We start from the raw sequence: 16,296 nt of genomic DNA on the forward strand, positions 1-16,296 counted from the left end.
TAGCACATTCTGAGAATACTATAGACCTACAGGGCTGCCCCTGCTACACAGTGGATGTCCGCTACAGTAGCCATCTGCAGTAGTGAAGAGCTGTGAAGCAACAATCGTCTGAAGGCTGCACCCACCCAGTGCTAGATAACGTAAGGGAAGTTGGTGTGAGTGATGAAAAGGTGAGACTGAAGCAAACCAAGCCCATGTTGAAAGGCTTTGTAGATGCTGTGTGGATCTGAGAGCAACGGTTTTGATGCATACAGCAAATCCTTGTACAAAGATTGAAGCAAGAGAACGGTAAGAGGTGGTGGCAGGCTGGAACCAGGGTGGCTGTTCCATTTCTCAATGGCTCTCAGAACCAAAGTTCCATCTTGCAGCACTTGTTACACAAAGTTCATAGCGCGTTGTGAAAAGGAGCAAAGGCTGCATGCAGAGACTTTACGTCTGAAGCCTACAAGGACATTCGTATGGAGAACTCTGGCAATCCAGAGACCAGATTAGCATTGTGGACTCCATGGCAAACTGATATAGTTATGAGCGCTTTGAACTCTCATCCTTTAACATTATTTTTAGGTGTCTGCAGTTATTTTAGTTAAATTTGTCTGGTAGTATGTTACACCGATTACCAACACCGTAGCTACAATTAGGAAAATGTTCAACTTTTGGTGACTTTTAGCAGACCCCACAAAAGTGGATGTGTAGGGTTTCCTTTAAATTAGTCTGATGGTAGTTTGATTCTTCCTCATAACATTAAGCCACATTGCTCCCTTAAAGTACGGCTTACACAAACTATAGGATTGTCAGGACTGCCCACTTTGTGACAAACAGGGTCTTATCTAAAGTTGTGCCTCAAGATAACCTTTACAATAAAGATGAGCCCTAAAAATAAAGATGAGCCCTAAAAATCAGTCCTATTATCAATTGAAGACTGCAACACTTTCCGGGTGAAGATCTTTGCAGCAACAAAGTATCAACACAATTGAAAAGTCTCTTCCTTGGGCTGTAATGGGACAACGTCCATTATCTGCTCTAGATTATAGGTGCATGATGGCCACTCACACAGCTGGCTGTGACTCTAGCCCTCCATCACAACCCAAGGTACATTAAAAGTTTTGTTGGCGGCCCATTAGTGGAGGCCAGACTCCATCAAACGTTCACCGGTAAAAGCGCGGGCAAACTCCGAGGTGTTGGGTATACCAGACATCACAATTTTCAACTGGAACCCATTCATGTTCGGGGAAGCCTTTGTGAACTGGGTCTGTACTTGTAGGTAAAATAGCAGTTCCCACTTAGGGACTTCTACATAAAATGGCCATGTGATGAGGCTTAAACACTTGGTAGCCTGTTACTCACTGAACAGGAGCAAAATGGCAACCGACATAGTAAAAAGGCTAGACTGGCACAAGCATGTAAAAAGCCTCTGTACTGAACTACTCTTCCCTGGCAATCAACCGCTCCTTAACTGAGGCACTGTTCCCTTGAGTTATTTAAACAATTTTTTTTTTTTTTTCCTCCCACCCCCTGGACAAATATCAAAACACTTCAGATCTGCTGCCCAATCCTCGTCCTCTCCCACCTGGTTGGTGACTGTTTTTTGGAAGGCCTTCCGGCAACTACCCTGTGACCCCCGAGATGGCAGATCTTTCATGCTGCAACATGTTTTATCAATGGACTCGGCAAATTCGAACCAAATCGCCCTCATCAAACTGCACTAGCTACTGCCCTCTTCAAATCTTGTTGCATTGTTTACAATGCTTTGGTCTTGAAACTACTTTACTGAGAAATTTCATCTCGAAGTCTACCAAAAGTGGGGACATGTGAAGACTTGAAGTATGTTGGCGCAGGAAGGAAAGAACCATTCTATCTATGCCATAAGACTCTGGAATCTCCTCCTCATCGACATGCACACTTGCTTCTACATTTCAGGAATGACCTAAAGAACCTCCCCTTCAAGGAATGTCTCCTCCCTACCACCCAGGTCCACACATCCTCCAACCCCCACCCTTCCTGAGAGTGATCATCTCCTCCCCATCCTCAATAGTTTCATGTAGATCCCTTGCTGCCAAATGTCCTGTCCTCCGACCCTGCCCCTCATACCCTTGTTAGTTCGCTGCTCCCTTGTACCTCTGCTTCCCTCACCGTCTCCTTTACCCCCCCACGTGATTGTAAAGTGTCCTGTTGCTTCCCGAAGATGTGCCTGCATTCAATAAATCCCCTAATAAAAGTAGATTGACACCAGCAGCCTATGACTCTGGCATGCTTTCTCTGGGTAGGTAATAGGCCAGTGACATACCAAGGGCATTTTAGTGTCCTGCCTATGTTCAGCACACAGCAGGTTAACTGCAGTTGCCAGTTTCTTTTAAAAAGCCGCACTGATGACAAAAGCTGTTAAGTGTGTTGGGGGCGTAAGTAAAGAAAAATTGAAGTTCTGCCCTAACCATTACACTCAAAGCACCTGATGTCGAGATGGGTGTTTTTTGTTTGGGGTGCATACTGTAGACATCTCTGTGGTGGCTCCCAAAGATGCAGCACTGCGTTGGTTTACTCCTCTGGGTACATCATGTTCCCAAGTGGCAATACAGGTGACCTGACCTTTTATACAGCTGACTGGGCACAATAAAAACCCCTAGTGAAAAGTTGCCACTAGCTATAAGGTTTTGGGTCGAAATCCTTAAGGTGCATGTGCAGAACAATGATGGGCCCTATTGTTGGTGAGCAGACCAGCTTCTCCGCTTATTTTTCTCATCTGCCCATCATACGTCTAATGGCGCAAAGTCAGTTTATGAAAGCGTTGCATTTCATAGCTGCGGTACGTTTGTGTAGTGTTCATGTAAACCTCAGAACAACTGGTTTCCGCCTGATTACTTTTTCTTGCTTCACCCCACAGATGAAGGTGTTGTAGAGCAGTTTGACAACATGGCCACCTCTCTTGGAAGCCTTCATGCTGAATTAAGAAGTGTTTCTGATGCTGACGCCTCAGCTGGTGGAGAATCCGACACACTGCCAAGGAGGTGAGGTGACGAGGATTCCTACTTTGGTTGGTGGCTGTCGACTATCTGCTGGCACTACATCACTATCTTTATTTTTCTCAGCAGGGCATCCCGCAGATTGTCCCTTCCGCAGAAACGTAGACAGTTGGCCAAGATCCGTGAGGGGAGACGCTCCATGAACATTGCTCATGCCCCTGGTGAAATCTTCATGCCTACAATTGAAGGCCACTTACCGATGACTCCCACTACTAGGCATCCACCAAATAAGAAACTGAAGCTGTATGTTTACTAGAAATGGAATGCAATACATTGTGTGGCAGGGTGAAAGCTGATGCATGAAATTGGGTGTGCAGTTGATTTCTGTGCAGAATATTCTCATTCGGCCTCATAGCCGAGGTTTTTTCTGAGTTGGAGTGGGGGGCTCTTGTCTGCAAATCTTTCGATTATCTGTCTTCACTGCCTTTTTTTACATCCATTTCTTTTCATGAATGGTTCATCATATTGTATTAAATCTCCAAGGTATCGTACACCTTATAAATAACGAATGGTCTTGGGCAATCCGATGTTTAGTTTTCCCACACCAAGTTAAGTGGATGTGGCGATTGATTTCTATGACCTGGGTGGCAACTTGTAAGGACGAGAATCTGCATAATACACATGTCACCTGATCTGCCATGCTAGATTGTTTTGCACATGTTTACAATGTAATTTTTTGGGCTACCACATCCACTTCGTAGATGTATAAATGTGGGACTATCTGTGTGGGTGGTGTATGGTAATACATTTGGAGTTTGAAACAATTTGTGTAAAAAAGAAGCAACCAAGAGTAAAGAGGTGAAGTGGTTGAAGGAAATGAGCGAGGGATGCCAACCTTTAAATAAGGGTAAAAGTCATTTGTTTTGCTTAAAGGACTGTCTGTAGGCTAAATGTTACAATGCACGACTACAGGAAGAGCTTGAATTGGAGGATGGGGGAAGTACCACAGGACAGGGTGATGTCGAAGGCAGCAGTGAACACTACACCAAGAAAATACCCTTCTTCAGACTTGTGCTAAGCATACAAATGTTTTATTTTTGTCTTGATTTTAATTTTCTAAGGACATATAATATTGTGGGGATGGTGTAGAAGATGTGCGACTCATTCATCTTGCACTGTCCTGTTGTAGTGTTCAACTTTAAGCACATCTGATTGGCCCACATTGCTAAGTCCCTTCCTAAGGCTTTGGTTTATTTGTGTTGGGAAAGATGTATCTTTTTTGCAACTTTCCCTCCCTGACATTCACAGGAAGGAATTCATTTAGCTTTACTTTCCGTTTGCTAATTGGTTATGGGGTAATCTTCAGACAATACTGGGAAACTGTTTAATTTTTGCGTTCTGTCGCCTTTTAATATTGCACACTGCATCTTACAACGCACTGCAATGGGGATACTTTTGAATCACCCTAACTTGTAACACTTGTGATTTTTGATTACTGTGCCTAAAGACAAGTTGATGGCGGCAGATACAGATTTACAATTTTTGCATTTCTTATGGTGTACATTCGTGTTTTCTGCATATGGCTAGTTTTGCTTTTTCTTTGGACATATTGTGTGGCTTTCTTCCTGCCTTGCCAGCTCAGGAAATTCATTATATGCTCATGCTCTTGCCCGTGAAAGCAGCAGCTTTCCTGGGTGAGTGCTGTCTTTTGTATGTAGTCTGGGGGTGCAAATGGGGTGAGGACGATTGTCTAGTCTCACTCCACATCTTTGATGCCAGAGACTGGGTGTACAAGAGATAAATCGGTAGTTGTCCATGATTTTATATCTATTGTCTGCTGGAATTGTGCATAACTGTACCATTAATGGGCTTGGACTTGGTTCTGTTGCGGATTTTGCATAAGGGGACTCCTGCAGCCATTTCTTCAGATCTGCTTTGGAGCCAAGAATCCCTCATAGAAGAACAGATGTCTGAAGATCTGAAGACAACTGCTGAAGAGGGCTGGCACCCACAACTCTCACCAGAACCAACAGTAGAAAATCCAACCTCCTTTGAAGCGTGTGTGTTGTCATTAACTCAATGTCCCGGCTCCATCCCCTCTCAAGGCTGATGTCATTGACAGCGCACTGTGCCTATTACTTCGGTTCTGTTTTTCTGCAAAAGCTTAGCTTCGGATACAGCGCAGTTGTTTCTATCGAACAATGATTGTTTGCGAATGTCTACCCCGAAGAATGGGTTAAAAAAATGTATCGACTGTGGGTCAAAAATATTACCGATCCTCACTATTTGTTTGTGGTGTATAGGCATCGACCACAGGGAAGCTGGCTGCAGGTAGGCACCTTCAGAAATCCAATTTCTTTACGCCTTGAAGTTCCTCAGGAAGGTAAAGTTCAAAGGTTTCCCTTTCTCAGAGCCTTCAGGCACTCCAGCCCTAGGATTGGACTTTCAGGATGCTTACTTTAATATGCCTACCTATTCATCACAAGCACAGGAGTACCTGAGGTTCTCCATTGGCGTTTCTCCTCTGTTTCGAGTTCTGCCATTCGGCCTGACCTCTGCCCTGAGGTTTTTCACTAAATTGATGGCAGTGGTGGCAGCCAGTCTCAGGAGTGGGTGGGGCGGGGGGTATGAATTCACGGCTACCCCTACCTGGATGATTGGCTAAGGACCCGTTCTCCAGGTCCTGGAACATCTCTGCATCACCTGCCACACTCCACAGACTGGGCTTCTCACTCAATTTCATGAAGTCCCACATGATACCTTCCCAGAAGCTCCAATTCATCTGAACCGTCCTGGATGCTTCCTCAGGAAAAGCCTCGCCACCCGAGGTGAGGGCTCAACACATTCAGCAGATGGTCACCAAATTTCAGAATGCGCAGTGTGTTTCGGCCTTTGATTTTCCTAAGGTTGCTCGGTCTCCTGGCATCCAGCATTTTTCTGGTGCCAGAGGATTCTGAGAATGAGATCCTTGCAGTGGGCCCTCGGGTTCCAGTTGTCTCACATCTCAATAAAGATGTCCGATCTACTTCAGGTTCTGAGCAGGGTCTCACAGGGTCTAAGGATGTTAGGATAATGGACAGCAGTGGCCATGTACTACCTAAACGAGAGGTGGTCTAGGGTCACTACCACTGTGCAGAGGGCAATGCAGCTTCGGTTCTGGGCACTTCAAAAGATAACACAGTGGCGTACGCTCTGAGCAGGCAGAGCAGTTTCCCGTGAGTGGGCACAAGCTCAGGAAGTGCTTTGAGAGAGCGTCACCCTTTGGGGAACCCTTCAAGTGCGAGCTGTTCTGCTCCAGGGAATTTCCTGCAAGAGGAGCACTAGGGGATGTGTTCGTAGTGGACTGGGAGTTTCCACTCCTGTAAATTTCCTCCTGTCCCTGTCATTCCTCATGTGATCAGGAGGTTGAGCAAGTTCAGGAAATCCATGATCCCAATTGCTCTGTATTGGGCCAGGAGGACATGGCACCCGGACCTTCTGGACATGTCCATCTGCCCTCAATACTTCCTCTGCAAAGAGAGGACCTTCTCTCGCAAAAGCAGCCCGGGTTCTCCATCCAGACGTCCGATTAAACCTTCACGCATGGTTTCTGAGAGGGAGAGATATAAGCATTGGGATGTGATGAAAATCTTGCTTTCGGCCAGCAGCTAAATCTCTGTATTGCTGCCATTTGTTAGGAAAGATTTCCATTTTGTGTAATTTCCCCTCCAGTTGTGAACCCCAACTTTTTGCTTTTTGTCTGACCATCCTGGCCCCACTTACCAGCAGAGTCCAGCCTTGCACTGTACTCCACTGGGCTTTTGCTCATCTTGAGTGGAAACTGATATGCCCTTCAGGCTGTCAGTACTGGGAGACTGTTTCCCTTAGTCTTTCACTCTGTTACCATTTCTTTAACTTTTTATCGGTGTACAATGTACCTTCCAGTACAGTGCGCTGGGGTCTTATTCATTTTAAGGCCCTAGACACCCTCAAAGGATTTTTGGTGAATGCACAAGTGTTCCCAGGACGGAGCTGGTGGAAGCTGTTACTTTAAAAGCATTTCTGACTCATCAATGGTCCAAACCACGTTTACCGCTTTTGGCCCAATACAGTGGGCAGTGCCTAAAATGGCCTTGCGACAAAGTCCTTTGTTCTGTCTTTTGTCCATTTGCCTTCCCCAGGTCGAGCAGACTAGGGCAATTCCTTATTTGGCCATGCAGATCCCTGTGCAAACCAGAGCTTTTGCGGGCTTCTGCATGCCTTGTGTGTGCGCGCACAGGATGTGGGCTGGAGCTCCCTAGTTCAATACACATCCTGGGTGCCAGGATGTCTGAACTGGACTTGACTGGCGATGTTGGGTCCGCCTCGAGGGTCAATGAGTACTTGCAACACTTACCGGTGGCCCCTGGCACATCCATACTCTTACGCACGATTGGCCGCTCACCTTTGTTAGGATAGTCTGAACTACCATCCTATTCCCGATTCCTTGAAATAGCTCTGCGTTCTTGTGGAGACCCTCCTTGAATAGTGCAACTCTGTTCATCGCTTTTATCCCCCACCCCCTTCCTGAGCCACTGCAGCCCCTTGAAGAGACCTGTTTTGTACTTAACACATGATCGAGTGTTGCTGCGCTAAACGTACATTTGAGCACAAGGCTCCACTCCTCGTAGGGTTTAGGTTGCTGAAGAATTGTCTAAAGTATAATTGCACTGTCTGACCCTCTTCCGTTACAGGTTGCGGATCCATACTTTTTTTTTATTGCTTTAGGACAACAGTTACTGTATATATTCTCTAGTAAAAGTTTTAGTATTGTTAATATTGCTGTGGTTTCATCTTGTTTGACTTAGGCCTTTAATATATGTATTGTTAATCTACAACTGACGAGTAATTTGTGGTGTTTACTTTGTGTGCTCATTGTGGCCTTTCGGTCACCCTCACCTGAGACCTAGGGGGTCATTACGAGTGGGGCAGTAAGGGGTTAACGGCGCCGGTAAAGATGCTGGAGCCGTCAACCCCTTTCCGCCCCATTACGAGTCTGTTTGCGGGAACCCTCTAAGGACGCCTGGTTTTATCAGGCACCCTTAGCGGGTCCCGCAAGCAGACCAGGGTGCTAACGGGCCCGTTGTTAGCACCATTCCCATTGAGCCCTATGGGGGCTCGAATGGGGATGGGTTCCTTGAATGAGGAATTACTGGGCCTTCCAAGGTCTGAATGGCCCGGTAATTCCTCATTCAAGGGACCCGGACCCGGTACCAGTTTAAGGGGGTAGCCATGCCGCTAATAGCGGCATGGTTACCTCCTATCTCGTAATGACCCCCCTTCCCCCCTCCCCCCAGGTCTTGACTGCTGCCAATGCTACCCTGATTGGTCGGGCTTGTCCAGAGGGTTACCCAGTTCCAAGAAACTAGGCTGGCCTTCTGAACCTCTGCCCACCAGGTCAGAGTTCAGAAATCCATCTTAACAGCATTGCAACAAGTTTTGCTGCTGGGGCAGAGAGAAGAATGGATCCTTTTCTGTGCGACGCATCTATAGTGTCCTAGTGCATTTGGATAATCTGGGGAACCAGGTTGGCACTGTCAAGGGATACTTGGAGGCACTTTCTATTTTTAAGCGCACATCCAAGCAAACTTCTTACTTTAAAATACCATGTAATTCGGTTCTTAAAAGGGCTCACAAATGTCTGCTTTGTGAGTCCCGTTTGGGGAATTAAATCTGGTGTTCAAATTCCTCGTGTGTGCTCAGTTTGAGCTGCTCCATTCTTGGCCATTAAGGTTGCTGATATTGAAAACTATCGGCCATAACATCTGCACGCATGCTCAGCGAGTTGCAGGCCTTGTCATGTAAGCCACCGTTTACAATTGCTTTATAAGGAAAAGGGAGTCAGACCAAATTTTTCTGCCGAAGGTGGTTTCGGAATTTCATCTACCCCAGAAAATTGTATTATCAGCTTTTATCTTCCATCATCCTGGTAAGGAGGAAGAAAGGCTTCAGACTTATATTTGTTTGACTAAACAGACAAGATGATCAGTTGTTTGCAGGATACACGGGGCGCAAAATGGGTCTTGTAGTTACAAAGCAGACTTCATCACGTTCGATAATTTTATGCATTACTGAGTGTTCGACTAGCTTGTAAGAATGTCCCTGTCAGCTTGCAGTCTCAGTCCACAAGGGGCGTGGCCACTTCATGTGCCTTACAAAGGGGTGGAGGTGCGGATACAGGACATCTGTACACGCTTCATTGTCTAGACTCTGCGGCAGGACAGGAGGCGGTTTTTAGAAAAGCTGTACTTTGCAGCGTTAATGACAAATTCCTCCTCCCCTCCTCCAATGCCATACTGCTTTGGGAGGCTATCATAAGATAAGCAATACGCGGGAGGACAATTCATTCGATGAACCAGTTACTTAACCCTGGTAACATTGTTTTGACTGGATGTTCCACCAACATATAACTCATTGGCCCATTTCAGCCTACCCCTCTGTAGACGTTCTGTGCGTTACTCCTTTCGTTTGAGTGCCTGGTCTCCTTGACCTCACCAATGCTGAGAATTCTGCAAGCATTGGGCACACAACTGGGGCCTGAAGTAACTGGCACAGTGTGTGCTATATATACTCTCAATGACTTCTGCCTCGAGAGGGTACGGAGGCCTTTGAGAGACAGACTCCTCTACCGCGGAAAGAAATTCCCCTGCAGCCAACGCTGGAAGGAGATATCCGAAGATGAGCACGTTACCAGGGGTAAGTTACTTGTTCATCTGTGTCCTCCCCACTTCGCCTGTCTTCCATAGGATAACATTGGAAATACGTCTGTCTCCTAACCTTCCACTTCACTGCCTTTTGCTTGTGTAACTTGGGCAGTAACTCCTGGAATACAAAAGCAGATTTACTTACCTTAGTAAAAAATGTATTGTTTTGCTCCATCACAAGTAAATTATAACTTGCCTACAGACTCCATTTCTGGAGAGACGCATTGTGGTTCCGGTGACTTTTGGGCACAAAGACCCATTCTTACCAGGGGTTGGAGTACTTAAATTGGGGGGATTAACTGGTGCTCTGGTTCCATCATTGGCTACTTTTTAATTTACTTACCTGCTTGCTAGAAGGCATAGAATAAATATATTTGCATGTCTAAATTGAATTGTGTGCTGCATTGTGTGGCCTCATTGAGGGCCCCTGACCCCACTCATTCCTGAGAATAGCATTGACTGCTCTCCATTGCTACGATGATTGGGTTTTGGCTGACCTCGGTTCTCTGTCCATTATTACTACGGTGACCTACTAAAATCTGTCTAGGCCAGAATCTAGAAATCCATCTTAATGTGTATGCCCATTGTGTGCATCATAATGCACAATTTAGCATTTCATCCTACAGTTTGCATTTTACAAAAATAACTTTAGTTATGAGGGAAATAACCCTGCAAGTAGCAATCTCCCAAGTCACTGGTGCCTTGAGTGTACCAACGTTTTTTTTTCTTTCAGTTTCATTAAAGGGAATGTGCAGAAGCCGGAGTTTAGACTGCACCAGCTGCAACGGTAAGTGTGGTTTGCAAATGAGCAATTGCAATCTGATTTTCTCTTAAGCCAATTAGTAATTTGAAGCCAATGGGAAGGGTACTAGCCAAGATGGTTACATATGGTTGCTGATGTTAAATGAATTTGGAAGTCTATTATGTGGTGGAACCTTAAGGCATTCACTTTTCTTTTTTCCTGTAAAGCACACTTGGCATGGAGACGTCTTTGGAAGGGACGCCAAACAAAAGCCATGGGGAAGATTGCAGTAGCCTGTCTGCAAAGCCTACATCTCGCACACCTATTTCAGTTGTGCCGATGGTCCTGATGAGGTAAGTACGATACTTCACTTGGGGAGGGGGAATTTGGAACTGTGCATGCACGCCAAATCTATTGGTTTTCTGGCAGGAATTGGGTGGATGCCAAGAATGTAAATCTTGAACCTGTGATCAATTGGCATTAGTCCTGATTTTAATAAGTAGGGGTAGTTGGGCCTTGATGACCTGGAGAACAATTTTCCTGGTTAGATTCAGTCTTATCATTTTGTATGCTCAGGGCTCCCAAAGTGGTCCTGAATTTGAAACCCACCTTTTTCCCCCAAGATTGTATCTGAATTCCATCTGACTCAGAAAATAACATTACCATCATTTTACCCTCCTCCGCACCCTGGGAAGGAAAAGGAGTTTACACACGCTTGATCCTATATGTGCACTAAGTTTTCTATATCACCAGAATGGCAAAACTAAGACAAGATGACCAGCTGTCGTTGGCTACTCAGGCCACAAGTTGGGTATGGCAATCACTAAACAGATGTTATCCAGATGGATAATACTGGCAATATCTGAATGCTACAGATTGGCGGGAAAAGATCGTCCAGAAGGCCTTCGAGCTCATTCGACCAGGTGCATGGCGACTTCCTCTGCATTAGAGGAGTACCAGTTAAAGAAATGTGTGCAGCTGCCACATGGTTATCTGTACATACCTTCACCAAACATTACAGTTTGGATTCTTCTTCAGGCCGGGAAAGCTTATTTGGTAAGGCAGTGTTGCATTCTGTGCATACAGACCTATGAGAACTACTAAATTGTCACAAATTCTACTCCCTCCTGGAAATACTAGAAACTGCTTTGGGAGTCTATCATAAGATAAGAATACGTGGGAGGAGACGATCCATTCGAAGAACAAGTTACTTAACGTTGTTTCGACTGGATGTTCCTGCCATGTATTCCTTCTTGCCCCTCCCAACCTACCGTGCAGTAGAATTTCCTTTGCTATTGCAGTCTGCGCGCTCAGGAGCAGTAACTGTCAGGTATGGGATAGATCCTACATTCTTAAACGGAACTGAACCCAACGGACGCTGCGCACGTTATATATGGCTTCTGTGACGTCAACGTCATGACTGAGGCCTTTGAGGGACATGGAGTCGACCGGCTATGCATTGCTTTTCTCAATATTCACAGAATTCATTACTTCACAAGTCCCAATATATCCAGCACATACCATTTTTTTTCTTCTGTCTTATTTTCAATTATTTTCCCGAATATGGAAATTATGGGTACATAGTTGTTGGCTGACCTGCGCAAATGACCCCTTCATGAACTTGGAAATGTGTCTACTTTTCAGAAATGAATGCCTTTCTGTGTTCCCACTGAGCTTTCTCCCCCTTGTCTGCAATTCCGTCCAAGCATGTCCTAAGGGAAAAATCAACCTACCTCAGAAATGGCAACCTTATGAAAAATATGGCTTAATTTCCACGCAACCGGTTCTTGAGGGCTTGGAAAATGGTGATTTCAGAACTGCAAACATTTATTCCTAGCTCTTAAAAGATAAAAACCACAAGGTTCTTTGTACATCATTTTATTGCCATTTTCTGACGAAACACATTTGATCACATGTTTGTTATATTCTCGCACCCCCTACCGCAAACTAGGAATCCTTGGTGGCATTATGACCACCTACATGTGGGAAGAAAAGGGTGCAGATTTGGCTGGGATATCACTTGTAACTAAACAGTTATAAGGGATTGAATGCCGACATACTGAAATGCCCACGAAAGTGCTCAGCAATGGGAGGGACAACCCTCAGCAGCTAAGGGTTTAATTATTAGTAGTGTGTGTTCATGGGTTTTGTACATAGTTGTTTAAATTGGTTTGCATTTTTCAAGAGTTACATTTTCGTTATAATAACTTGGGTTTGGTTACAGAATTTGAGAGGGGCTAAGTTTGTTTTTGGGTCTTTTTAAAAAAAAAAAAAAAAAAAAAAAAAAAAAAAAAAAGTTTTGACTAACAGTTGATTTGTAACATTACTGTTGGCATTTTATTTTTTGTTTGACCCTGAATGTTCCGAACTGGTGCATTGCTTCAAATATCTATTTAGGCGATATCCCCCGAGGTGGTGGGCCCACCCCGTGGGTAACGGCCCGCCACCCAAGTTAAGGGCCTGAGCAAAGCGAGGGCCCCTTAATGAGGGTAGCAGGCCGTTACCCATGGGGTGGGCCCAGCCACTTAGGAGCATATTGCCATTAGCACGCTTGTAGTGCTCTACACGGGTGCTAAAAGGTTTTTTTTAAAAAAAAAAAGGTTTTCTCTCTGAACGGAACACCTTGCGGCGTCACATTCTTGTAGAGAAAATGCTATACCAACATGGCTGCCAGGGAATTGGAAGGTGGGACTCCATACAAATGCCCCTCTTTTGCCATGGCGGCCACACAAGGAAAGGAGCTGCTGCTAATAATTTTGGTAACCATGACTTAAATTACCCCCTCAGCCCAAATAAAGGTTTTGCTCGCTTTTGCAAAATTGGCAAATTCAAATTGCTGAAATATATCCCTTACAGTGCTGGAACCAAATACATTTCCAGACCTTAACGCAACTTATCGGGATAGTAGAATGCTTCCCTGTATAAATAGGCTTCTTTAAAAAGTACAGTGAGTAATACCTTGTATTGGAGCGGTGTGTGCCGGAAACCTGCTTTTTTAAGAAGAACTTTGCTGCCCTCTCCTGTTGTGGAGTGGACCCTTTCTACTGCTGCACTCAAGTCCTCAGAATCTGGGCGTAGCATCGTGGATTGCTTTGCTTTTGTGGCTGTTGGGCGACAAGTGAGAACCCTTTTCCTGTTCTGTTTGCTGGGGACAAGTACCAAGCAGGGAGACTCTGCTGGACAACCAGCAGTGTTGGTTGAACCGGAGAAGGCAATCTGGACCACAGTGATCACAGAAGTCAACTATCTGAACGGTTCACTGTGGAAGTAGGATCACATTTGGATTGCATTTCCAAATAAGACTGCTGTGGCTCCAATCATTTGCAAATACTTTACCTCAATATACCTACTACCTGTCATATCTGCGCGCTTGTGACGAGTGTGGGGACAGTCGTGGTAGTTGGTGCTGCCTGGGCATCTGTGGCTTGCTGCACTGTGGCGAGAAGCAGATCATTGACTACAGATTGGAAATCTGAAACGAAAGCAGCAGAGCGTATTGGTTCATTTTTGTATACCATCTCAAAGAATGTATAACTTACGAAGTAATGGCGCTGCGATGGTCACACCAAGGGCGACTCTCCCAACTTCTAGAGGTATGTTTGATCTGTGAACCCTTTCATCAAGCGCCGTTGGAGACTGAAATACGTGGATTCCAGGGAAATCCCACAGTGAGGACCATTCATAGAACCTTGCTCAAACACTGAACAACCTGTACGGTAGACCTAGCTCATATGGCCTTGACTGGGCATCCAAGAACATGGCTGGACTTCACACGAACATCCCCAAATATAAAAACGAAAAATTGACTGTGGAGAAGTTTGAGTGAGGGGGAAATAACAATATCGACAATGAAGAGAATGTGAGGGTGGGAAAGTGTGTAAACGAAACAAATGAGGAAGTGATGGAAAGGGGTTCCACGAGTGCTCTGAAGGACTTGTCGGCCCAGAATAGATGTGGAAACCCACACTTGTGTGAATTCTTGTCAGCATCTCCAGACTTAGGCCAATCAACTGGGCAGAGAGAGACAGTAGGACAAACTGAGCACTCAGTAGAGGTAGTATCCAGCTTAGCCCCTGGTCACATTAACCACTGTACACTCTTGGCCCTTAACTCTCCCACATAAGTCTCAGAGGAGGTGAAAGGAGCACTGCCTCCCATCTAGCCTATCCGATTAAGGTTTCTCATCCTAATATTCACCTTAACCTTATTGCATAGTATGCCTAGCTTGTGTACACGTGATGAAACTGTATTTTGTAGCTCCCAGTATTCTGCTAGCCAAACTGTATGACTTGCCTACTGTGCTGAAACTGCTGTATCCTGTAGTACTTTTGGCAAACTGCATCTAGCCCCCCTGCCAGAACTGTTTTTCTGCACTCGCACATCTGAACTATATGATATGCCTTTGTTGCTCTGTCCTAGGGCACATCTGCCATTTTGAGTGTACCTATGGTTGCTTATAGGCCACATTTGCCCTCTTGACTGGGCCTCTTGCTGTTCGTAGGCCACATTTTACCATGCTGCTTACCAGGCTTACTTACCACTGTGAACATATGCGTGTTAGCACATTGTATTGCCCACTATGATCTGTGACTACAGCACTTGACTCTGACTATTGCCTATTGCCTAGACTATTGACTAGCCCAGTAGCGAAGTTAGAACCTCTGAATAGTTGCTTTACCCTTATCCTAGTCCACTGTGCCCTAATCGAGTGACCGCCTACTGTGCCAGCCTTAGGATCTTGTGCTCTCAACCCACTTATCTATAGGACATATTATATAGTAATACATCCTCAACTCTAGCAGAATGCATTTTAGCACAACCCTATTAACATACGCCCCACTGCTGTTATTACAGCTTATACTGGCAACTGTGGACCAATTTAAACATGCACCCTGCCCTACTCTCCATAGAAACCCTAGGCTTCGCGCTAGACTCTCCACCCTCTACGAACCGCAGTTACCTAGCAACCCCTATTTGAATCGCCGTACCATACCCAAAAAGCAGACTAGGAGCTCAACGCAACCTAAACCACAATTACCTGCCAGCACCTTAATGAAAGAACCCATCCTGGTTACTTCTAACACCAACTGTCTACCTAAAACTATCTCCATAACCGGAGCACTGATCAATACTAGATCAGTCGTGGCCCACACCACTGAAATAGCTGACCTCCTTACCTTGGATAACTTGACCTCCTAGCAGTCACTGAAACCTGGCTACATGATGCAGCAGGTCCAGCCCTCTCCCTAGCAATACCCAAAGAGTACCAACTACTAGGACTAGACCGCCCTAACGCCAGAGGTGGTGGCTTAGCCATCATTTCCAAATCCAACCTGAATGTAAGGTTAACACTGCCCACCTTAAAATTCTGTGAACTCCTGGCTGCTAAATTACCAATATCCCCATGCCAAACCCTAACTATCTCATTTACAGGCCATCAGGGCCCTTGGGCCCTTTCGAAGAGGAATTATACAGCCTCTTAGCAGGCAACACAAAAAGGTAATCCCAGACAATGATCCTTGGCGACCTTAACCTAGGTCTTAACGACCTAAATGACAAACGAGCGCAAACAATCGCTACCATTCTTGAAGGGCATGGCCTCACCCAAAAAGTCCTCACCCCCACCCACGACAAAGGGAGAATACTAGACTGGGTAGCCCCCTCCAACTGCCCTACTATCACTAAAATTACACCCCAGCCTTGGACTGACAACTTCTTCAATTTCTAGTTAACACTTAACAAGATGTCCAGAACTGAAAAAACAATGGCACCATCTGTTCCCAATAAATCCAGAAAAAATATCACACCAGACAATATCCTACCCCTGCTCCTCCCAACCATCAATGCCTTGCCATTTGATTCTGACCCAGACACC

General features: G+C 45.4%; 1 protein-coding gene across 5 annotated transcripts in view; it reads left to right on the forward strand.

Annotated features, from left to right (window-relative positions):
• Nucleotides 1–16,296, forward strand: part of LOC138580442 (targeting protein for Xklp2-B-like) — a 247,643-nt gene that overhangs the window by 39,036 nt on the left and 192,311 nt on the right. For 3 of the 5 annotated variants that reach the window (XM_069650994.1, XM_069650998.1, XM_069650995.1), the window contains exons 3-6: nt 2,879–3,002; nt 3,084–3,260; nt 10,413–10,466; nt 10,649–10,774. In XM_069650994.1, coding sequence (XP_069507095.1) covers nt 2,879–3,002; nt 3,084–3,260; nt 10,413–10,466; nt 10,649–10,774 — 481 coding nt within the window. The remainder of the gene's footprint in view (nt 1–2,878; nt 3,003–3,083; nt 3,261–10,412; nt 10,467–10,648; nt 10,775–16,296) is intronic. The other 2 variants (XM_069650997.1, XM_069650996.1) reach the window with 1 other exon arrangement.

Source organism: Ambystoma mexicanum, chromosome 3p (genome assembly GCF_040938575.1).
Source record: "Ambystoma mexicanum isolate Mex_15411 chromosome 3p, UKY_AmexF1_1, whole genome shotgun sequence".
NCBI classification, from domain to species: Eukaryota; Metazoa; Chordata; class Amphibia; order Caudata; family Ambystomatidae; genus Ambystoma; species Ambystoma mexicanum.